General features: G+C 32.8%; 3 protein-coding genes across 6 annotated transcripts; 1 reads left to right on the top strand and 2 right to left on the bottom strand.

The window, feature by feature from the left end:
- Positions 1-459: 459 nt before the first annotated feature.
- On the top strand, positions 460-9,246 carry LOC116774995 (wolframin). 4 transcript variants are annotated; one of them, XM_061524019.1, is made up of 9 exons: positions 460-641; positions 910-1,014; positions 1,093-1,192; positions 4,485-4,604; positions 5,330-5,448; positions 5,786-5,890; positions 6,185-7,371; positions 7,446-7,939; positions 8,303-9,246. In XM_061524019.1, the coding sequence occupies exons 1-9, from the start codon at positions 608-610 to the stop codon at positions 8,670-8,672; spliced, it is 2,634 nt and encodes an 877-aa protein (XP_061380003.1). In that variant the 5' UTR covers positions 460-607; the 3' UTR covers positions 8,673-9,246. The 4 variants fall into 4 exon arrangements, with proteins under 4 accessions (XP_061380003.1, XP_061380005.1, XP_061380004.1 ...); XM_061524021.1 differs by having other exon boundaries at positions 5,789-5,890; XM_061524020.1 differs by having other exon boundaries at positions 460-638.
- A 623-nt stretch (positions 9,247-9,869) lies between these two features.
- On the bottom strand, positions 9,870-23,097 carry LOC116774624 (serine/threonine-protein kinase pelle). The gene is made up of 11 exons (XM_032667314.2): positions 22,897-23,097; positions 21,682-21,910; positions 21,354-21,433; positions 21,192-21,266; positions 19,738-19,897; positions 19,419-19,556; positions 18,800-18,860; positions 12,410-12,475; positions 12,101-12,265; positions 11,330-11,523; positions 9,870-11,013 (listed from the first exon to the last, which is right to left on the bottom strand). The coding sequence occupies exons 1-11, from the start codon at positions 23,014-23,016 to the stop codon at positions 10,838-10,840; spliced, it is 1,464 nt and encodes a 487-aa protein (XP_032523205.2). The 5' UTR covers positions 23,017-23,097; the 3' UTR covers positions 9,870-10,837.
- Positions 15,596-18,700, bottom strand: LOC133319475 (uncharacterized). The gene is made up of 4 exons (XM_061524023.1): positions 18,121-18,700; positions 17,023-17,075; positions 16,859-16,927; positions 15,596-16,736 (listed from the first exon to the last, which is right to left on the bottom strand). Exons 1-4 carry the CDS (start codon positions 18,152-18,154, stop codon positions 16,152-16,154), a joined length of 741 nt encoding a protein of 246 aa, XP_061380007.1. The 5' UTR covers positions 18,155-18,700; the 3' UTR covers positions 15,596-16,151.
- Positions 23,098-24,347: the final 1,250 nt, after the last annotated feature.

The following is a 24,347-nucleotide window of genomic DNA, read 5'->3' on the forward strand; positions in this document are numbered from 1 at the left end:
TTATATAACTAATATTACCTATGAAAGAAAATAATTTGTTCAAAAAACAAAGTTTCCTTCAAACGCATTTTATTTTTGGCCACCCCTTGGCTAAAGGATCATTAGTGACTTTAAAATAAACAGGAAGTGTTCAACCCAACTTCATCCTGGCGAGGCTATTTTAAAAATCGTTTATATTGTTATAAAAATGACGAAAACTACACAGTCGTAGTCGTACTATTATGTCGATTGTACTATCTGTTTTTAATTATTCTGATGCCTCTTTATTTCCGTGATAACATTTTATTTAATTTATTCACATTATATGTTCTTGCTTAATGATTATAAATATTTTGTTTAATCTATTTAACAAAAGGACATCTGTTATTTATGTACCATTCCTACATAGGTAGGTAATTAATTTAATGTAAAGATTATTGTTTTAATTTTGTTACCTATTCCGAATCAAAAACATCAAAGTCATATATCAATCAATGACAACAATGGAAGTGACATACGAGCGATTTTGTGATTAAGATTTTTAAAATATTTTGTAAATTATAGTGAATTGTATGTAAAAGTTATTTAAAGTGTGTGTTAAGGAAATTATAGATAATAGATCTAAGTTATGCCATCGGGACGGAAACGATGGAATTTGCATGGTAAGTTATTAAACACTGTAAAAAATTATTAAAAAAAATATTGATATAACGTATTGAACTACTTACTAAAACTTAATTCATATTTAATTTTATTTTTATAACTTTAGAATGATATTGAAATAGAGTGGTGGGCGTATAAATTTATACGACTGCTTTACATGACCTTGTATTTGATGTTTATTGATTACAAATTGAATTATAGCTATATACTCTAGTCAAACGCATGTAACATCAGATAATGTACTTTTTGAGGTATATCTTCCTTCAGATGGACCTCAGGGCTCGTTGCGACGTCTCCGCAATCAGCTCGCCGAGGACGGTTGTGCAGAATCACAAGTAGTTCTTGCCAAACAATTGTTAGAAGAAAAGTGTGGTAAGATTTAAATTTATATATAAATAAAAATTTCATAATATAAATCGTAACTTAAAAAGAAATTTTATATATTTACAGAACTAGAAGCGGATAAGATATCAAACTTTAAGCAGGCTTTGGATTGGTTAATATGTGCTACGGAGCAGGCACATCCAGAGGCTCGGAGAATGCTAAGTCGGTGAGTGTTTTAACAATATATTTAGAGAGTGTTTTTACATCCCTTCTAATAACTTTAAACTATTTCTTATAATTAATATATTACATCATAAATCATAATAAGTTAATTTGGCAATAAAAAAGCTTAATTAATTACTTTTTAAAATTGTGATTGTGATGTATCTTTCTTTTGTTTTTGATATCCATCTTTATGGTCCTGCTATTAGAAATAGATAAGGTTATATATTATCAGAGACAATTTTACAATCTTATTTATATGTAACATTTCTGGTTATAAATACTAAGTTGAGTTGAAATGTAACCCATAAGGAAGATTTATTATATATATATATTACATTATGGAATTATGTCTTATCAGTGAAATTTTAATTCCAAATAGTTTATATGAATCTAAAAGAAAAGTGATACCATTTAAACCTTGAATCATTTTATAAATTTTTAAATACTTTACTTTTAATTTTTAATTCAATAAAAGACACCATAGTTTAATAAGAAAGGCATCTACGAACCATTATCTCACAAGTCCCCGGTTCAAACCTGCTTGTGTTGATGAATTTTTTGTAATATACATTTTATTTTAATAATAATAATAGGATAAAAATTAAATACATATCCCGACAGTGGCGTGGGCACCGTTGATGCAAATAAGCAATGCTTACCCTACCCATATAACAACTAAACCTATATTTATTAATTCTTATTTACATTCTCTTAATCACACATTACGGAAAATAATTTTTACCGACACTTAATGTCGTCTCATTCACGATTTGGTAAAATTTTTGAAAGTGCCATCTATCACCTCAAAAACTAACTATTTCGATCGGCCGCTGCTAGACGCTAGCGCCGCCTCCCAGCCCAAAGGCCGTAAGCACAACTACTCGTTGTATATTTTCCCTACAAATAATCTCAAGGGCGATCTACAAATCTCATGTTGTATGCAGGAAATATTTGCATGTGTGTGTGCAAGAACTATGCATGTGTTAGTGCTCGAGAGGCACTGCTTCCTTAAACCTAATCGTTTATAACGTCATAGAAACTGTCAAATGAAAAGGGACTATTTAATTTGTAGGAATACTGTTCAAAATTTTTTTTCGCCATTTTTTTATTATTGTCTTTCTAAGCGCATGTAAATAAGTTTTAATTGGATAATTAGTGAATTTATTAACAAAAAATATAAAAATATAGCTGTGAGCTCTGTAATTGTGATGTGTGTTTAACGAAATTATTTACGAGTACATTTTCCATGTTGTCGTTTGATGATCAAAATAAAAATAGTTACAAAGGAATTATATAAGGTGGCAACCAGAGGTTCCAGGAAAACTACGAAACTTACTTATATGTATATTATAATAAGAATTACATATTAAAACTTATAACCTATACCTAGGACTACATGATTGCCCCGATGTTAGGATAGCAATACCATTCCATAGCTTGTGTGGTATCAGGAATCTCCTGCTTCACACGGCTTGGTGTTCGTTCCGCGGAGTCAGCGGCCTCACTCGTTATATGATATTTTATCCATACAACAATGTTGCCCCGGCGATGTTCATTTATTTTATAATAGGTAGCGCGTACGTAACAAAGGGAAGGTGTGTGATGTTTTAAGATTTAACTAAAAAAAGGTAATGTTATACGTTTTAATAAAAAGTATTATGATAGTTATAATTAGCTAGCAGGTTGTGTACACACAAATAAGTTTTTCTTATTTGGTTTACATATAATAATATATATTGGATATTAGTTATTACGATTTAAATAATTTTCATAAAGCGGTGATGAACAGCTCGTTATCGTTTTAAGGTACTTTTGTAGTTAAGAGGTAGTTGATAGATTTATAAAATATATGGATGTTAGTTCTGATCGAACTGTTGTAACTTTACGCGCGAATATTATCAAAGTCTTAGAGGAGGAAATTATGATGAAAATTGGTTATTTTTTCAAACATATTCCGCTTACCCTACCCCAAATCTCTGTTCATGCCTCTCGTATCGACATACTGATAATATTTTTTAATTGTACGAAAAATGTTATCTAAGACTTTCGCATGTACATATTCATTTAAATAAAACCAATAATTTCGACTGCACTACGCCTTTTTTTATTATTTTAAACTACATACTTCCGACGTTTCGGTTAGTTTACCCTGATCAGGGGCAAATTTATATTTTTTTTTTACCCAAAATCTGTAATTTATTTTTCTTGAAAGTTTAATCCTACAGTTGTCCCTTAATATTTTTAATACTTACGTAGTCAGATAATGGATGATCTCAGATAATATTTTTTACAGTATACAAAAAACTTAAAAAAAACAGAGATTTTTCCATATATATTTTTTGTGAGATCTTATACACATTTTGAAAAAAAAAAATGTATATTTTTATACAATTTAAGTAAGGCTAAGGACTGACAAATATTTTAGCATAATTCATAGTATAGTTCTAAATGAAAATTTGTAAGACTATTATATAATATAGTATATATATATATTATTGTGACTTGTTAATAATAATTTGTTTAACAAGATCATCTTATTTCTTTTCCTATTAAATTTGCTAGAAAAGTTATAAATACTTTAAAATTTCATGCAGTAATCTTTTTTTTTTTTAATCTATAAATATATAAAATTATAAACTGAAGAGGTTTATTACAGTGTAAACTTTTTACATTACAATGTCAACCTGAATTAAAAAGACAATAACCACAAAAGGATGACATAAGATAACCAATATTTTTTTTTAAATATTTCTTTGGATTCTCACTATTGTTTGAAGTTATGATATGAGGTAAACAGAATTTGTTGAATATTTACATTCTTTTATAGTTGTTTACATAGTCCCCGGTAAACAAGTGTCGACCGCTAACATGTCTCATTTCGCGTCTTGCACCGTAAGACGTTTTATAAATGAATCGGGATTATGAGGATTTTGCGATATGGAAAGTGAGATGGGACAAAGTTCGTTTAGAACTCCAGAATTCTATGTGAGGCTGTTTCTTAAATCATTAGGATAATAATCGGTTCACAATTATTGCTTGCTTTAAGTTGAAATAAAAAATATAATATAGAAAATTTAAATCGCGGAAGCTGGTAAGTGGTGCTCACCTCAGTTGGCAACGGGACTGCAACATTGTATACCTGAGGTTGCGAGTTCAAATCTGCTCGTATCCATGAAGTTTTCATTCTATTATATCTTTTCTTTATTTTATCTCAAGTATTATACCTTATATAATCTACCTTGATAGGATTTTTTTAATAGAAAGTACTTATTGATGTTCTATTTTCACGACAGCTGTATTCGGAGTGGTGTTATAGACGAAGACAGCGCTCCAATAGTACGGGCCAAGTCATGTTTAGCAGCGAGCCGTCAAGAGACGGTTGCAAGGAAAGCTGCCAGGGATCTGTTTGCGAGGTAACTTTCATTAAATACATCAGTTGACAGTGGAACACCCTGTATAACGTCCCAGAACCTTAAGCAGGTCAGGAGTTTCCTTAATCAGTTCATCATGATCTTATCATTCAAATTCTTCTCACTTCAATATATTTTTTTAATACAATTTTTTTTAACCGGTCTCAAACAATTATTATAAAGTCACTCTAGCAAAAGTACTCCTATAAGTCCTGAACGTAACACAAATTCTTTAATATTACTTATTATGTATGTATAATAAAAAATCTGTTTGTCTTCATTATACAGAAATTAAAAAAAAGACTTAATAACAATGTTGGGAATATGTTAAGATGTTTAGGAAGAGGACGTGGTCATTTAGTAATAAGAGTAATACAGAAATAATAGTGCGTGGAGTCCCTCCGCGCGGAGGAAGCGAAACTTAGTAATGTTGGAATGTAAACAGGAAGATGTGGATATTGATTTCTTAGGAATTTTTTAGTGTATTTTTAAGACAAACCTATTAACATTACTTATAAGACACAGTCGATTGTCACGCCACGCATTCCTCGCTCCGTCCCTTCCCTCCTCCCCCTCCCCAAAAGCGTTAAACGTTTAACGCAACCCCGTTAGATGTCGCGTAAGAAGTTTTCCACCAAAAACATACAATAAATGTGTCTCTTATAATAAATTAAATAAATATAATTTCTCGTATGCAGTTAATTATTAGTGTAAAAAATTATATGTAGTTTATCGAACGGCGAGCAATATATAACAACGGCTCAGTTGGAGAGGCGCATAAGGGAGATATGCGCCACCACTCTCAGGAAGGGCCCCGGCGAGGACTCACTGGACGATGAGACGCCAGGTCAGTATGGTAACAGATGGTAACAAGGGGTAACAAATTGGCCAGTGTCTTTGAACCTGTTGAAATTTTTTTCCATTATATTAAAAGCCAACTTTTTATCAACAAAAAAATTAAATTAAAGGAATTTAAGTATGAAAGAAAGAAAGTAACCTGACTATATATCAGATAGTAATTAAGTGCAAACAATGTTTTGTCTTTGTTAACTGGAATTCTTAATGGAAATACCGTTTTTTAATGTAAATAAAGTTTATTAAAAACCTCGTATAATATAATTTGTTTAATAGTATCAAAATTTCATTAATTTGTTGTTACGTATAATGAAAATTTTTGTTAATAGAAGAAGAGAGGGCGTTGGACGAACAAGCCTTAGAACCTTCCAAACTACAAGCTGGTGACCACCTCCATACCAACGGTACCATACGGACTCATGATGTGGATGAAGGTGAGGAGTACAAGTGATTTTTGTATTATATTGAATGACCTCATAAATATAACATTTTGCACCTAACATGGGACCAGGATATAGTGGTCAGTATATACCATATAAAAAATCGGACCCAAATATTTGTATTGTATGTTTGGTTAGGGTTCTAATGTGTATCTCAGGCTTTGAATAGAGTATTTAAACCTCTTTGTCATATTTCCCTGTGAACTACAATAACAGCCACCTTTCATAGGAAATATTTTGCCAATATTTTTTTCTTTTCAAGTACATATATGTCATTTTCTTTCGCAGATTATCCTGAAAGATGCCAGAATGATGACATACGGAACCTAACTGTGGATAATTTAGTATCAGCTGCGGTAGATTACTGTCAGGGAGAGTTGCCGTTAGTTAGCTACGAATTGACTTTAACGGACCCAAGCGTGAAGGCTCTAGATCACATTCCCATATTACACCAGGCTTTTCTGCATCCCATAGTCTTTTTGCAGGTTTTGTATCTGAAATTGCTCTACTACTTTGGGTCCTTCTCCTTCAGACTGTCGAATATCGAACTGTCAGTCCTCCTAATATGTTACTTGTCCGTAAGCACGGACAGTTTGTATCATCTAGTCCCGCTAGTTTTCTATTACGCCAGCATAATCGCTATGGTTATTTGTACATTCAAGATGCTGCTGGCCAAACGCCAGTTTATAGATTTCCGGAAGTGGTCGGGTCTGTTCTTGCGGTACAGCGACGGTAACTTGCAGCCGGACGAGTCGGAAGATCTGTTTGTCCGGAACAACCTGGCGCCGTTTGTCCAATTCTTTCTGGCGTTGTTCGTGAACCTGTTCTTGTATCCATTCATCGCTACCCAATGGGTGCCGTTCTCTGAATTCTGTGTTTTGTCCTTCTGTCTAATGTTTCTGACGCTATTGTCGTTTGGCACGAACGGGAGTCCTTACCCGGACGTGTTGGCTCTGATCTCCTTCGGTATAAACGTTCTCGCCAAATATCCTTACGAGAAGGATACTGTTGTCCATCAAGGTTGGAGGTTCTTGGATTTGCACATATCCAATTATCCGTCTTATATACTTGGGAATAGCATAGAATTCTGCTTGAACGCCCGAGTCTTCTTCTCTCTGCTGATACCGATAATCCTAGCCGTGATGGCGAAGAGGAATAACTGGCAGGGCGTATTGAAGTACACCCTACCACATTGCGTGACCTTGAGCTGGTTGCAGATGTTCATAACGTGTTCTCACGGCTGTACGACCTACGGTTTGATAAGGGGAACCCTGGCTTTAGTTTGTACGTTTCTATTCTTGCCCCTAATGGGCATAGTGACAGTGACCTTACCAATAATAGCCTTCCTTCAATACGTCACCATGTCCAAACTATTGTATACATTGACGGTCCTAATTTGGCTGGTCGTAGGTTTAACTGTCACATGTTTCCTTGCGAAATCCGAAGCCACAAAGAAGTTTGTCACTCCATTTCAGGTGCGTAGCTAATAAAAAATTAACGAATACAAATTCTCTTTATCAAGGCCAATAAAACAGATTTTTGTTTACAGATCGCTATAGGTATGATAACGTTAATATACACCGGAAACCAATTCGCTGTGAACATCCAGGAGGACGGCATCGCGTCTGGGCTCATAGAGATCATCGGAGATGAAAAATCCAGCATCAAAAACCTGTTGAAGAACGAGTTTATGACAGACTACGAGGATAGCTTGTATCACATCAACTGGGACGATTATTACAACCAATGTAACACGCCATCTTGGAACGAGAGGAATATGGCGACCACTCAGATGAAGTGTTCCGTACTGGACGGAGCTCACGTGAACTGGGAGGGTTATGTTAAAGATGTCAGAGTGAAAAGTGTCAGGAATCAATGGAACACTGTCGCTGGCTGGTTGCCCCAAATAATGTCGGAGTATTTCAAATGTTACTACGGCGAGGAGTTTTCTAGTCTGTGCCGTAACGACGTGGCCGATTGTGAATTTGTGCAGACTGTGGCTGAAGAGAGCGGCAAGAGCTGCCATTTGAATAATTTTAATGAGTAAGTTATACACAATTACATAAAAGAAATGTCTATAAAGTTGCTATAAAATTTTGACTATTATTACAAAGATTTCCGACTTGCGCCTTGTTAATTCTGCGTGCTTAATTATGAAAAGTATATATTTTTTTAATTTTAAATTACTATTTTGAAATAACATACGATACTCGCACGAATGTAATGAATAAACTTAGTTTGTTACATTGCTGATAGTGAAATAGTTTTGTAACTATATTTTTTTAATTAAATTGTATAATATTCAGAAAAATTATAAAGGCACCAGTGTGATGAGAATGGGTAAAAAACCCATAATAAATCGATCACTACGTAAATCTTATTTTTCAGTTTATTTTTTTTTTACAGATACACATACGAAATAACAGTGAATATGGAAGCGAATGGCGGCCTATTGAAACGTCACTCAGAAATCATTTTGACGTTTGACAATTTATTTACAAACTTTACGCGCCTTTTACGTTCGGACGATAAGATCAATTTTAAAGGTGTTTTACTAAATGATCACGATTCATATAATATTGGTCATAGAAATCTGAATATTAAAGGTTACGAATTAAAATGCATTGAGTGTAAAGAAGCTAGGGGTGCTGTCAGCTCGAGGACGCCGTCTCCATCGAAGCTGTCAGAACTTTTTCGGACAATTGTTAATGATTGCGTCGTTTCAGCTAAATACATATTGAATTTCTTATTAAATCCCATTGTTGTTATCAAATAATTGTTGTGTTTTGTTACTATGAACGCGTCCTGTTTAAATTTACTTCGGTCTCATAAATTTCCAGTGATTTTCTGTTTGCGTGTATATAAAATGTATATCATCCAGATTGATTAAAATTCTAACTATGTCCATTTTTATAATATTTTTAGACATAATATTGGTAGTTATGTAGATGTGTGTAATCAATGTTTTATTTGATAAAGGAAATCTTTTGAACAATTACAACTTTACTCAACTTGGATAGAATTATACACACCGGTGGATACCATAATGACTGATTTGGTTATGTTTGAGTTGAATTAATATATAAATATGTATTACGTAGAACCCAAGTAAAGAATCATGGTGCACATCTAAGATAAACAATCCTTGTAGCTATGACTGATTTCTTATTTTAATAGTTGAGATGAAAATTATATGAGTAAATTGCATATGTTTTCTTAGTATATATTTTTATGTAAATTAACAGTATTTTATTATGCCCCGACATTGGTTCCCCAGTGTGATGTTATGACAATATACATGGTAAATGTGGATGTAATGTAATAAAAATATATTTTGATTGAATCTCAAACATGATTTTCTTTGAGCCTCTTTTATTAATAATACATTTATATTATTTACTGTAAGTGATGTGCATCAATATTTTGAACTTCATGGAAATGATTTAATGGTAAGCTTAAGAATCGGCAACCTTAAGTCTTAGTAAGCGTATGTACTTTGTGTTAGCTACACAAACAAACGGTGTTGCCGTTTCTGAAAACATGTCTGAAGGTAACAGATCTATTCAGCATGTTGATGCCTCTATCAATTTTATATTTTAATCAACTTTTTTACTTTGAGACTTAATTTCACTCAGTGTTATTAATTTCTTCAACGACATTATATGCATAATCAAAAACATGTGACTCCTGCTGACTGATATGACTAGATTTGTTTTTTTTTTTTTATATACAAAACCTTTATTAATGTTTATTTATTCTGTAACAGTTATAACATAGTATATTTTTGATTTTTCATTATTAAGAAAATATGTTAAACAAATAAGGTCTTTATCGAAAATCTTCTACGCTCTGCTGTTAGTAGGTACTACCCATGTTATACTTAGTAACATCAAAACTACTGTGAAATTGACACCACAAGACATTGTATTGCATTTTAAAAGTAAGATTTTGTCAAATGAAATAAAAGTGGAAATTAATATTTTAAAGATTTATTATAAAAGTAGAAATGACAATTTAACATGTGTAAATATATAATCTATGAAAAATATTTTTGTACACTGGCCTTCATTACAATAGCATGAAATTCTAAATAACAATATATAAAAACAATCCCAGTCAACATTTAAATGTGTTAACAAGAATATTTTTTTTTTGTAAATATATTTTATTTTCTTCAACGTGACTTAAATCGTGGTCTTTTCAAGCGACTTTCTTTTCATTAATTCAAATATTATTACAATACCTTTAATACACAGGACAGCGAATAGAATCTTTCAAGTCCATACACTAATAAATTATAATTAAAGAATATACGTGCAAGTTTCTTCCCTCGCCAATCAATTCACAGACCGTCGATACTTTTACGTTTTTCGAGAATTACTTTCAGATGTACGTTTTAAAAACGTTACAGAATTATTGGAAGTCATTTGTATTGTTAATGATAACAAAACTGGAAAATTTCACAAACTTAATTATATTATATAGTGTAAATAATATACTATATACAAATAATAACCTTGACATTGGCAGTCTTCTACGATTCCAGTGCGAATGAAGCCACAGCATTAAAAAAAAGCTTTCCTGCGGGCGGAGTTGGAAGTCATATTTAGTCTTAAATACGCTTATAACGAGTCTCTATATACATTATTTATGCTTAAAATAAGTTCAGTGTCAACGGCATTAATAACTGATTAAGTTGACATCAATCAACTGTCACATAGCGTGACCGTTTTTTTTTTAAATTTATTATTCTTATAACTCAATTTATTAAAAAAAGATTGAAGTGAACTCGGATGTCGAATTAATTTTATTTCACTTTCATTGCGATGATAATTTCCTTTTCACACTAATTATATATTATAATCCAATTACCACAGATAAAAAATGTTCTCACATCTTTTTAATATTGCTTCATATAATCATATAAATATTTTTATTTCGTCAAGTTAAATTCTTTCCTGGAAATTCCATGGCGTTCAGTCTTTTGTACACTTCCAGCATGTTGGGTCTCTCTTGACGAGAATATTTTGTACAATGTAGTCCTATTGAGACGAATTCTCTACACAGGTGGACGTTAGAATTGTTTATCGCTTTGAGTATTCTATCTTCGAAATTACCTGAAAGTATTTAGAATGACTAGAATTAATAAAAAATATATTAAATTAAACTATTTCAGAAATGACATTTTTAAGTATTTGTTATCGTTATCATTGAGTCCAACGAGTCAAGATAAATTATGTAAGCAATAAGCATAGACATATTAGAACATAAGATTTTTTTATATTACACTTATCTTAATTAAATCATTTTTGAACTAACATGCAATATATAAAAAAAGCCTCTAATTTATCACAACAACATTGAAGTCATAGTATCGAAATCGATAGTGGCACATATATTATATATTTTTTCATACATATAATGACGACTCACCGAAATCCACCCCTTCGCTAGCCAATTGTTGCATATAATCACTCAAAAGTAAGACAGGCCTGGTCTTATCAATGGCTGGTAACGCGGTAGCCATCTCTAACATAACAACACCATAACTGAAGACGTCCACCGCGGGCGACAGACACCGCGAGCGAAGGTACTCGTCGGGCAGGTAGGGCCGGGTGCCGTGCACCCTGGGGCGTTATTGATCACATACATAAATACACAGCATTATAGAATAAAATCTATTCATAGCATTGATTATATTTAAATAAATAAATCAAAATATATGCTATTGTAGAAAATTATATTATAATGTATATATATATATATATATATATATATATATAATGATTGGGTAATACTATTATTAGAATACTATAAACAGCATTTCAACCTAGCAATCCGGGATAGATATACGGATAGGATGAGAAAAAATATAGCTTGATCATATAAAATACTTGCACAAATTAAATTAATTTCTCTGTAACAACACAATTTTTTTTATATATTACATGTCATAGATAATAATAGAATTAAAGAGAACATTTGAGGAACGCTTGTTTGATGAGAAAATAAATCTGTAACTGTTGTGCGCCACATTCGAAACTGCTCTTTATTTTTAGTATAGATAGAGTTTATTTTCATTTGGTAGCAAAATATTATCAAAAATATTTGATAAATTATTACATATGGGATATAATTTTAGTTTTATCCATCACGTAACCATTTAAATATTTCAGATTGGTATAAATCTATAGTGTTATATACCTGGACACCTTCAGATGTGTTCTGTCTTCACCGTAAGGCCCCTTTCTTGCGAGACCAAAGTCCCCAATCTTGGGCATAGTGCATTGATCGAGGAGAATATTAGCAGGCTTAATATCACCGTGTATCAGTGGTGTGCCCGCCATGGTGTGTAAATATTGGAGACCTCTGAATTTAGAATTATATATATATATATTGTATATGTATATTTGACAAAATTTTATACTATTTTACTAGATAATATCAACACAACCAATAAAATATTTTTTTATAACCTGGCAACATTGTGATAAAAATTAAGTTAATACTAACCTGGCAACACCGTGAGCGACTCTGTATCTTTGGTTCCAAGATAGCGGAGGGTGTGATGTTTTATACCTTTGTAAAATACAAAATTATATTGCAACTAAATTAATAAATAATTTTTTTCTTAGACGGGATTTTCATTTTATTGTATGTACATGCTAAATTATGATAATTTTATACCCTAGGAAAAAAATATTTTTCTAGATTTAATATGTAGAAGTAAGTTGGACAAAATAATCGTATCTCGTAAATCGTAATCTCCTTAACAAGTAGGTGTTAAGGTGTAACAAATAAACAAACTTTCACACGGTAATAATAATAGTATTAATTTAATTGTGATTCGAACGAGATTTATTAAAACAATTTTATATATATATATATATATATATATATATATTTAAATCGCCGAAGTCTTGTTGCGTCTTTTCAAAATCGAACCCTATGGCGTCTACCATTTCCAATAACTTTTTAATTGTTATTCGTGCGAATATAGTTACATTAATGTAATGTGAATTCTATTGTCGACAAGAAATTTTGTTTAGGTACGAAACTTAGATATTCAATTTGAAATAATTCTTGCTGGTTTTTTGCGTCCGTTCTCGATGGGAATCATGTGACACATTGTATATTTTTGTATTCGTGCCATGCATTTAATCGTTTTTCCTACATCCATCTAAATGTTTGTATATATTGATACCGTATATTGTACTGTATTAATTCCATGCATTCTACTAATTGAATGGCTCCTTGCTATATTTGAGATTATATCAGTACCGTATATTATTTTTGTATGTACGCCATAAACTGTTAAGTTTGTTGCTTCCTCCTAACCGTATATTAAAGGTTATTTTTAAATAATGGTCCTTCCTAAAGACCACCATTTAAAACTAAACAAGAACCACGACCTGACCACGGAATTAATTAAAAACGGTTAGGTAGTTAATTTTTATGCCGAAAAAGTAGGAGCGAGAGGTATACCAGCGAAATCTCTATACAACCTGTTAAAAGACCTTGGCCTGTCAAGAACAACAATAAGTTCCCTATTAGTGCGGTCTTCTAAAGCGGCATTGTTAGGATCTCACTAAATTTGATTAGGTAGGGAAGGGTATTCGGGTGGTGGACGGTGAGCGTTGATGCGCATCAGGGGAGGCCTCCTTAAACCTACACCTGGGTCGCAAGTCTCAGGCACTACTTCGAATACCTCTCTTTACAACGCGATTGGCCCGGCACGCGCACGGCGAATCCTTGGACTGCTAAGATGTTTCGTATATCAATACATACCTAGGTACCTATATAATAGATCCCAATAAATTCATTGCGTGACGTGGTCTCTGTCTACCCCAATGGGGACAGGAGTGACGATATGTATGTATATATGAATAGAGAATCATCTCTTTTTATGAAGCCGAATAAAATAATATATTTTTTATACAACTTGGAGTACATAACAGACATTAAAAACAAGTTATCCCTATATTACATAGATTAATTAAATCTTAAATTATAATTAGCTTAGTCCACTAGGCTAATTAAAGAATGTTAACGATATGATATTTAGGTTTATGTGGGAGCATTTTATTTAAGTGAGCTGGTTTCTTTTGAATTTAAGTAGGAACACAAAATAAAACAAATGTTTCAATAGCAGGTATTTTTAAGTTTTATTGTTTACAAATCAAGTAGGTACAATAGTAGACCCATAGTTATAATAATCAATGTCGGACAAATCAAATAAACCGAAATCGGAACATAAAAGCAATCTAAGAAATTTAGATAGAAAGAGAGATAGAGTGTCATTGACTATAATTAACTTGTGTATTAAGGCAATACCGTGGCTCCGCCCACGTGACACGTGCTTATAATTTAAAAAGTTGTAATTCGTTTAGCCGAACTAAAGTACAAGCTACTATTTCTTATTGTAAATGTTTTGTATAAATACTTTTATTTTGAGCCAATCTTTATTATGCAGGAGGTCTCGGTGCTTTTCTTTAAGAGCCTCACATTCGTGTCTTTTAGGTGGTTGTTTCATTTTTATGTGATGTTTAAAAAATGCAGAGCACACTTTTTTTTGTTCTGCAGTCCATGGTATCAGGGTCCTCTTTTTGCCTTTCTTGACGTGATGAACAGACTCAAAGGTATTAGTTTGTAGACCAGATGGTCCTGGCTGAGGTGGTGGTGATGTTGATCGCGGTAGTCGTGACTTATTTCCGTCTGTTATATCTTGCGTTCGTCCAGGTGACTCGACATCATAATCTAAAATTACTTCATTTTCTGTCATCCCTTCATCTATTTGTTCATTTAAGTCAAGTTCAATCTCATCCAGGGATTTGCCTCTGAAAGCGTCTGCTTTCCCATCTTCCATAAGGATGAGCAGCTTAGATATCTTGGCAGTTTGATAGATATCATCCGGTAGCCGATATGATTTTTTGTGTACATCACTTGTATGGCCCATAAATGTAGCTAGCTGTTCCATGTCGTTTTCAGACATACTGAATATTTGGGACAACGTGGCTAAATGTTTCCTAAGCCTTGTAGATGAAATTGATTTCGGATTTTTTGCCCCAGATAGCCTGGCATGTCTTTCCAGTACTTTGTAACCATATATTGTATTTTCAAAACCTGGATTTCCAAATAAAAAACGATTTGACGTTGAAACAAATGTGTTTCTGATCGAGAGCAATAATTTAATGTCCTCTTGGACCTCCTTATTAAATAAAACTGGAACTCCGCGCCCACGCTTGCCCCTAATGACAACTCTTTTAAATTTCTGTACCAAGACTCTTTCCGATAAGGTAAGAGCCCGGTCAAATTCTTCGTATTTATCAGCAGCATTATTATCAGATTCTAAATAATCGTGAACTTTGATTCTCTGAAGCTCACCAGGCCTGCGTCTGTTCAGTAACAAAACTCTACAGTATACAGTCTCTAATAGCTGAATATAAGTCGAAACATTAAATAAACCTTCTTTGATTTTGTTCGCAGCTTCTTCTGATTTTTTCCGAGGTATTCTTTTAGGATTTTTAAGTCATTAGCTAACGGGACTATGGTTACTTTATTCCACTTATTTGTGTTAAGATCAGATGCTGCTTGGCTAGATATATCAAATTTCCAGTTAGAGTCAATGATTTGAATTAAAGTTTTTAGGTCTGCTTCTATTTCTGCCGTGTTTGTTTCCATGTAAGGTCCATGTTTTTTAATGCAAATAAAATTGCTATATTGCAGCATTGTTTTATACTAGTAGAAATGTTCATAGCAAATGTGGGTGATTCAAATCTATCTTTTTCAGAGTCATACTTTCCCACTATTTTTGTAGCTGCCACAATGGTGTCGTAGTGTATCGGTCTAAGTGCGTCAAATAAATCTTTTATGGAAGGATTAATCTTTTTCATTTCTTGCAATAATTTCGCTAATTCCCTCATTTTTCGAGAAATTACGTTTACAAAATGTTTTTCCCTGTGGGTTTTCATGTACTGTGTTCCAAAACTACATATCAGGACATCTGATTTGGCAACAAGTGATGTTTTATCGGCTCTCATTCGCAGAAATACAGTATCCTTAAGTTTTTCATCTATTTTTAAATGTCTTAATAATAGGTTTTGGGCTTCAGATTGAACATTTACAGTAGTTTTATTCGAATTTTGTGTGCACTTTTTCATATGTTTCCACAAAAGTTTCTTTGAGTAGAAACCTAGACAGTTTGTACAGGGCAAATAATCTGTAAATTTTTGTTTTCGCATGGGTTTAGTAATTTCTACTGAATTTTGAATAAAATTTCCTTTTTTCGTAGTGCCATGATAAGATTTTTTCTTTCTTGACTTTTTTTGGACACCGATAAAATTTTTTGGACTTCAGGTTCATAAACATGATGTCTAGTTAAATGTCTGGCAAAATTTAAAACAAAACCTTCACAGAAAAAACAGTAGTCCTTACTTCGGATAGCGCGGTTGCTTTTAGGTGGTTTCTTTGGTATGATAAAATCATCATCATTTGTAAGCTCATCTTCTTGGGTATGGTTACTAATGCTAACAGTTGCAGTGTCCCCCGAAACAACAGAATTAGATTTATGTGTCGATATGGATACTGGTTTTAATAATCTACTATCCACACTAAGAGTTGTGCCAGGAGAATTACTTATATCACTTAAAATACTATCACTACAGATTACCGAGGTTTCTTCATTTAAAGGCTGCTCAATGTTTTTGTCGGATATGGGCTTGAGTTCTAATAATGAGTAGTTTTTCTGATGAAACTTTTCTGATGAATGAGGTACATTGCCAAATGAGCAAAATCGATCCAAAATCTTGTCATCGTATAAGTAAGATTCATCAGATGAAGTCTGCAAAAGTGAAATTAACATAATGATTTATATTTTTAATTTATTAAGTTTTTACAATATGACTAATCAACAATATAAAATTTCTTTCCTATAAATTGTAGGTTATTTAAACTCCTACTTACATCTTGTACAGGCGGTGCATAATTGGAATCTGTGTCAGAAAAATCAGGACTTGAAACAGATATTTGTTCCTGGAAAGCACATACGGTCGTTAAATAAGTCGTAAGCATGAAACAGTTACGGTTATTAAAATAATTAAAATTCATGTAGATATGTAGGTACAAACCTCATTGAACAACGTTGAATCAAATAAATCACGTGAATTTTCTTTATTTCCTCCTAAAAGAAAAACAATAAAAGTCAGTTAAATAAATCATACGTATCGGTGTAAAGACTACTCAAAATATTTTTAAACCGTTATAGTAAACAGTAAACTTAATGTATATAGCAACAACCAGTTGCTTGAAATTATATAGGTGTCCCGAAACCAAACGCCAGTTCGAGACACTTGTATAGGCTATTTTACTTCTCATTACAGTTTTCTAATGGCGAAAAAAATAATTGAATTGGTTCAGTAGTCTCGTAAGTTAAATAGTAATAAACGCTCGATTAAATATTTCGTCTCTACAATATTAGTAAGTACAGATATTTAAATACTTTAGTTCCAATTCGCGGTTTTATCTTAGTCACTGATGGGATCTCGTTTAAAATATACAATAGGTACTTATCAAATAAAATCAGATACGTAGGTATGTAGGTAGGGACATAGTTGATATAATCAATCCAAAATACTTTTAGACAGGTAAGTACCTACGAAACAGTTCAACAACAAACAGGACACTCGTCGTCAGCATAATGATCGTAAATTGCATATGCACAAATGCTGCACCAGAAAAATGAAGATTTATAGAGCGATTTTATGTTGTTTCGTTTCATAGGTAGAACAAAATGATTTATAATAATATTGATATTATTCTTTATAGCCGCACCACAATTAAAACATTTTGTTTGTATTACAAAATGGGTCGACGGCCAAAGCCATTTTATATTGTCTTTAAAATAGTTTTTGAAATCACTTCTTTTAAAGAAACGATCTACATCAATCACGACAACCATGATGACCTACCACAGCACAGAACGCAACGTCGCGTCGCGTTTGTTTATGCGCGCACGTTAACCTACTGCCTACAGAAAACATTCAATATTATTGTGAACTTGTATTATAATCAAACACCGTCCTCTTAATGTACAAAACAAATAAACAAAATTAATACTATTCATTATAGATAATAACGATAATTTAAATTTACAAACTAAGAATAAATTAAAACTTACTAGGTACTTACCTAATCATTATTTTTAATATACTTAATGAGATACTTACTTGCTAATGCGAGTATCCTGGCACTTCTTTTCATGATGCCTGCTATTTTACTTCCACTATACAATATTTATACCACAAGCGTCGTTACGTCCGCGTTTTAAGGCCGAAATATAACAAAAACATGCCGCTTGCATGTCGCGTGCGAACTCCGCCCCCTCACCTCTGTGGGCCCCACGTTTGTTCTGGATAATGTCGTTTTGTGTGACGCAATTAAATCTCACATTAGAATTGATAAAAACTTTTATTATATACAGAAGCCACATTATCGACGTTTTGTACGAAAACAAAATATCGAATATACGCCACTGATATACGATGCAAAAGAGCGCCCTCCAAAATTCGCGCGTCAAACAGCGGAACTAAGAAATACGCTGAAAGGCACTCCAGTGACAAAACAACGTCCATGCCAATATTTCACCCAGCCATTGTACTAACCTTTCCACTACTTCTGGCTGAATTTGAGATATAGTCAATCTTGCGTCCGTATACAGGATGCAACAAGTCAGTCGGACGCAACATCATCGGTAAAAACCGCCATGTAGGACGTAATATTAACTCCGGGGTGGATATATATATATATATATATACATATATATATATGTATATAAATCATAAAAAAGTTTCTTGGTGCTGTATGTCTGTTTGTAGTAAATATCATAATATTATTAATATTTACTACCTAAGTCTCTGTTCCAGGGATCCGCCCGCCATCAGCTGATACACGAGACACGCCTCGGGACCTAAAACGTAAATATTATAAATGAATTATATTCTAGATATATTTTTTTATCTCCAACATTAATATAATTCTTTATGTTACGATCTCTCTGAATATTATATGAAAATGAAGAAAATTTTATTCATTTCGTTAGGATTAGTTCATTGTGACGTCACACGCTATAGCAAAGTTCTGACAAAAGCACAACTGATCCAGATAAGATATATAAAGGAACTAGTGTTTGTCCGCGACTCCGCCCGCATTGTCTTCATTATCACGTTCAGAGAAACATACATAATACGTACCTAAAGAAATAATACTGCGTCTATGGCCTGTGTCACGTGACCTCATACTACACTAACAGCTGTTATCAGTTATGACTTCCGTCCAAAACACGTGGAAAGAATCATTTGTGTAATGTACATAATAGGAAGGTTTTATCAAAATCGGTTCAGTAATTTTACGCGAAAGCAGCATACACGCCTAAAGTAATTGATTTATATATGTGATCACTTATAACCTGTGAAGTGTCACTCATAGCCTGAGTGTGATGTGTGTGATAAGTCATGTCGGTACTCACCGCCCAAACTGTACCCGTATAAGGGCAGGATATTGTCGTGCCTGTATTGATTGAGGCACATCTCCCGGATGAGCTCCCTGTTCTTGTCATCGTTGTCGCGAAGACGTTTCACAGCTACCGGAAGTAATTTCCACTCGCCTGGAACATAATATGATGACGCTAAATCAAAAAAAAAAACTTTCCCCAAAAAATTATGCTTATAAAAAAAAAATATCACAAAATGGCTGAAAAACAAAAAAAAAATTTTTATTATAGAGTTCGTATTACAAATGGTTGGTTTCTTCAAACATCGAAATTGATATTTTTAAAATATAAAAACCTTTAAAAACCTGTCCAAATCCTCCTCTCCCCAGTAAATTGCTTTCACTCCAGTTGTTGGTCGCTTCCCTGAGATCTTCATAACTCAACATCGGTATAGCGGACACGTTCCTTAGGAACTCATTATCAAATCCCTCTTTGCTGGCTTGACTCGTTGAATTCTATTCCAAAAATAATCAGAAAGTAGATAATATAGAATTAAACAGTAGACCAGGATCTTGAGGTTCACTTGAGTTGGTCACGGATATAATCATCATCAGCTTATCGAAGCCCACTTGCTGAGCGAAGCCCTCTTCTCGCATGGAGAAGGTTAGAGCATTAATCACCACGCTCGCTCAAGACGGGTTGGCGATTTCAAGCTTATAATTTGAAATTATAAGACCAGGTTTCCTCACGATGCTTTCCTTCACCGTCCGTCAGTGGTGTCTAAATACTCTTAGAAAGTACATATGACTCGGAAAAGATCACGTTGGCACTTGCCAGGTTTCGAACCCGCGCCCTTACGTGTGAGAGGCGGGCCTTTAACCTCCAGGCCGCCATGACTTCGACAACCGGAGATATAATACTGAATAATAATTGCAGTGTCAATACAACTATACTATTCTTCACGTGTTGTGGTCAGTAAAACTGAAGGACAGAAGCTAATATAATACTTTATTATAAATCTACCTCCATAGCTCTTAATATTATATTGTTATTTCAATAATACCGAGCGAGCGTACCTTATACATGCACATAGTTTCAAAAGTGATATATATATGTATATGAAAATACTTAGTGTATAAGTCGTGTGTAAGTGTGTAAGTCATGGTGGTCTGGAGGTTAAAGGCCCGCCTCTCACACATGAGGGCGCGGGTTCGAAACCTGGCAAGTACCAATGTGATCTTTTCCGAGTCATATGTACTTTCTAAGAGTATTTGGACACCACTGACGGACGGTGAAGGAAAACATCGTGAGGAAACCTGGTCTTATAATTTCAAATTATGAGATTGAAATCGCCAACCCGTCTTGAGCAAGGTTGGTGATTAATGCTCTAACCTTCTCCATGCGAGAAGTGGCCTTGGCTCAGCAGTGGGCTCCGATAGGCTGATGATGATGATGATGCTGACTTAGTGTATTGGTGTTTGAAAACAGAATTCGTTTGTACTTAACAAGGAGTCCTCAAGGTAGCACATAAGAAGCATTCAGTCTTTCCATCTTCACTATCACTAATGAGAATCTTAAATCTGAATGTTATTTCCATAGCTATTATTAAAAATTATGTCTCATTAATATATATATAAGTAATATCATAAATTTTTAGGTAATTAAGTATGTAGGGATAGTTAGAGTCCATGTTTTGATCAAAATATTACTAGTATTTTACCTCTCACCCCTTTTATTCCATATCCGGCTATTTTCTATTATATATATATATATTTTAATTTAGGCAACACAAGGGCATATTGTACTTACTTTACTTGATTCCGTGCTAGTATTTTCTGTTTGTGAATTTTCGGTTCCCGGGCTAGCTGTTGGCAGTTGAACACCCTGTAAACAAAATATATACAAAAAGATTATGTTCAGTTATAAAAAAAAAACAAATATATATTTTTTTTAATATAATAAACGTGATACCTTTTCGATGAGCATCACAGGTAACGGCAGAGAGCTTTCGCTTCCATCAACTTTCTGTGTCTTCAGTTTGTTTAAATTCACTGAAATTAATTATTTTTAATGAGTTTATATTACAATGATTCCCTGCACGAATGGACAATATCATTTATTTTTAATAAGTATGTGAAATTAATCTTTGTACATATATATATATAGATAAAATAGGTGAATGACCTCATAATTATCAAAAAAATTGACTTCCTTTTCTGAAAAATATATCCAAACAGATATAAATAAATAGTATAATCTACTTTAGAAGAAATTACCAACTAAATACTGTAATAATTACCTTCACTGGGTGGTGTGTGTTTGTCTTTTAAGCTCTTACTGTCATGTTTGTGAAGTAATCTATGAAACCTTGCATCCACCACTGGTACAAGGGTCCTTAGAGCTGGTATGTGTTTCATTCTGTGAAGTAATATGAACAGTTCTTCCACTCTATGGTTTAACTGACCCCATTTCTTGAACAATTGGTCCGTCGGAGATGATGTCTGCCGAGTTGCTACTTGCTCTATTTCCTGGTAAACAATATACTTATATATCAAATTTATTATACAGTGACGTAATTATATACATATTATATATGTTACATATGAGACTATATTTTTATTCAGTCTCGTTAAATTGTTAAGTCTAAAATTTATAGTATAATTTTATTTATATTCTTGACTTCAACAATAATTTTAATTTTCCTACATTATGTTTTTAAGTTGGTAATGTACTTAAGGGAGCAAAAAGTTGAAGGTTCTATATTAAGTTTTTTTTTAAATTTATGTGTCGTGACCTCATTCATACAAATAACTTTCCTCTTTTAAATTTTTTTATCTGGCATAGTCTGAGTTTGACTTCAATTTAATTTTGTCCCAAACATGTTTCAAATTCATAAGATAATAATTAAATTATATTCAATAAAAACCATTCTCTTGTGAAGATATTTTTTCCTTGTTTTGTTTTAAGATAACCACTTCAAAGATAAGGGAAAATTATTTTATTGTTATTAGATGGAATTTGATGAAATTATTTGTGGCATAGTTTTGTTACAGTGTAAAGGAATAAATAAATTCATATGGTAATAAGTGAAGTAGAAAATATAGTTTAAATATTAAATATAGAGAGCACACAGGATATTTTTACTTCAACTATGATCACTTTTATAGTATATGTTGTAATTTTAATGATTAATATATAAAACAATTAGAAATCTATGAACTTTCATTGTTTTTATTTCAGCTTTATCGAAATAAAATAAGTTTTGTAAGCAATTTTGCACTCACTACTAACAAATATTCTACGGCAGCAAGTCTTGTTCATAACCACATTATATGATTGTACCAATGTTTATCGTTTTTTAAGTTATCCTTTAAGAAGGGAAAAACATTTTTTGTTCATATAATTGCAATATAAAATGCTTGGGATTTCCAAATCATTGAATCCTTAACATTTATGACTGGGAAAGTCCAAAAACATAATATATATACATAGATACATAAAATACAAAACTCACGTTTACTTCAAACGCAGAATATTTCATGTGAATTCCAGCCAATTCTTTCCAATCATCATCATTATCGAGTAATCTACACAGCTCCTTATTTATTTCGAACGGCAACTCGTAAATGTACATAATTAATTTACACGTACATAAGATCAATCTATTAACAAACAAACTGCCCTTAACAAACACTTGTTGACGACTAACAGATGACAGCTTGAAATAGGTATATAATATAAGACTACACAAATGTCAATATTGTAGTGTTGCACCAAGCATTCGTGTTACATAAACTGAATAAAAAACGAAAAATATTAAAATAAAGAAAAGACTATTTGTAAAACTTATTAAAGTAAAATTAAAATTATAACCAATTAAAATTATATATAATTTTCTTTATCTCTTTGTTGACGCACACCGCTCTGTCATATTTATGTCACGTACGTATGTATAGTTAGTAGTTACATATAAAAATATTTTTTAAGGAATAGTGGATTGATTTTCAATTTATTTATTATTTAATCGTTTTTGTAAGACCAATAAGATGGATATTAATTGGAATTTTATTAAAAGATCCTATTTTATGAAATATTGAAAATCTGCAGCCTTTCGACAATTATTCTCAGTAGTGATTAAAATAAATTCTGAGAATGAATCGAATTGGCGAAGATTCACTACATATGACTCAACATCAAAAACATAGGATTCATAAGGATTGAGATTTTCCTGTTACGTACATATATTTTTGGGAAAAGCAACGAAACAATACAGTAAACTTATATTGTAATAAATGATTTTTTTTCGAAAATGATAGCATAAATTACAAAAGCATTTTTTCATGTTACCACGTCGTGTTAGATTCTGGTTTGTGCGCACAATCATTTAAAAATCCGTGTGTGGGTGTACCCACTCTGTAGAGTTTATTATAATTGGAGAAATGTGAATTAGCCACAGGAGTTACTGCTTTCTCCCCGGTGATGAAACGACTTTACTCTTCCCCCTTACGAGAATCACAAGTCAAATTCAAAGTCTGCTCGTTCCTGCTTCTGTAGCTGGATAATAGTTATGATATCTGTCACCTAATGTGGCAACTGTTGTTACATAATCTAACACCACATATTCTATCGCTCTCAACCTAAATTGGTATTTCATTTTAGACGTAAGAAGTTTGCTTTAAATGCTAGGAAGAAATTGCGACGCTGTGTATTCCATCGAATTGTTAAGTTACGTGATCTTCGGGAAACTTCAGGTACGGCGTATGTTACAATATTCTGAAGGCCAATAAGACGGAGCTATATCCTAAACTATCTGTGTCTGATCACTACGTATATCAAACGGTAAGTCATGGTGCCATGCTCTCATTAGAATGAAGGTCCATTACAACTGTTATTTTATGTTCTGTGGTGGATTGTAAAAGCGGCGACAGGAATTATCGCAGATAGACCCCTAAGAAGATGGCCACG

The sequence above is a fragment of the Danaus plexippus genome, chromosome 23 (assembly GCF_018135715.1).
Source record: "Danaus plexippus chromosome 23, MEX_DaPlex, whole genome shotgun sequence".
NCBI lineage: Eukaryota > Metazoa > Arthropoda > Insecta > Lepidoptera > Nymphalidae > Danaus > Danaus plexippus.

Coding starts and splice junctions, on each gene's coding strand:
- LOC116774995 (XM_061524019.1), top strand. CDS start 608: ATGCCATCGGGACGGAAACGATGGAATTTGCATG. Junction 642..909: donor GAAACGATGGAATTTGCATG/GTAAGTTATTAA, acceptor ATCTTCCTTCAG/ATGGACCTCAGGGCTCGTTG. Junction 7,372..7,445: donor AGTTTGTCACTCCATTTCAG/GTGCGTAGCTAA, acceptor TTTTGTTTACAG/ATCGCTATAGGTATGATAAC.
- LOC133319475 (XM_061524023.1), bottom strand. CDS start 18,154: ATGAAAAGAAGTGCCAGGATACTCGCATTAGCAA. Junction 16,928..17,022: donor ATTCAACGTTGTTCAATGAG/GTTTGTACCTAC, acceptor TGTGCTTTCCAG/GAACAAATATCTGTTTCAAG. Junction 16,737..16,858: donor ATGCACCGCCTGTACAAGAT/GTAAGTAGGAGT, acceptor TCACTTTTGCAG/ACTTCATCTGATGAATCTTA.
- LOC116774624 (XM_032667314.2), bottom strand. CDS start 23,016: ATGTACATTTACGAGTTGCCGTTCGAAATAAATAAGGAGCTGTGTAGA. Junction 21,267..21,353: donor CTGTGATGCTCATCGAAAAG/GTATCACGTTTA, acceptor TTTTGTTTACAG/GGTGTTCAACTGCCAACAGC. Junction 18,861..19,418: donor ATACGGGTACAGTTTGGGCG/GTGAGTACCGAC, acceptor TTTACGTTTTAG/GTCCCGAGGCGTGTCTCGTG.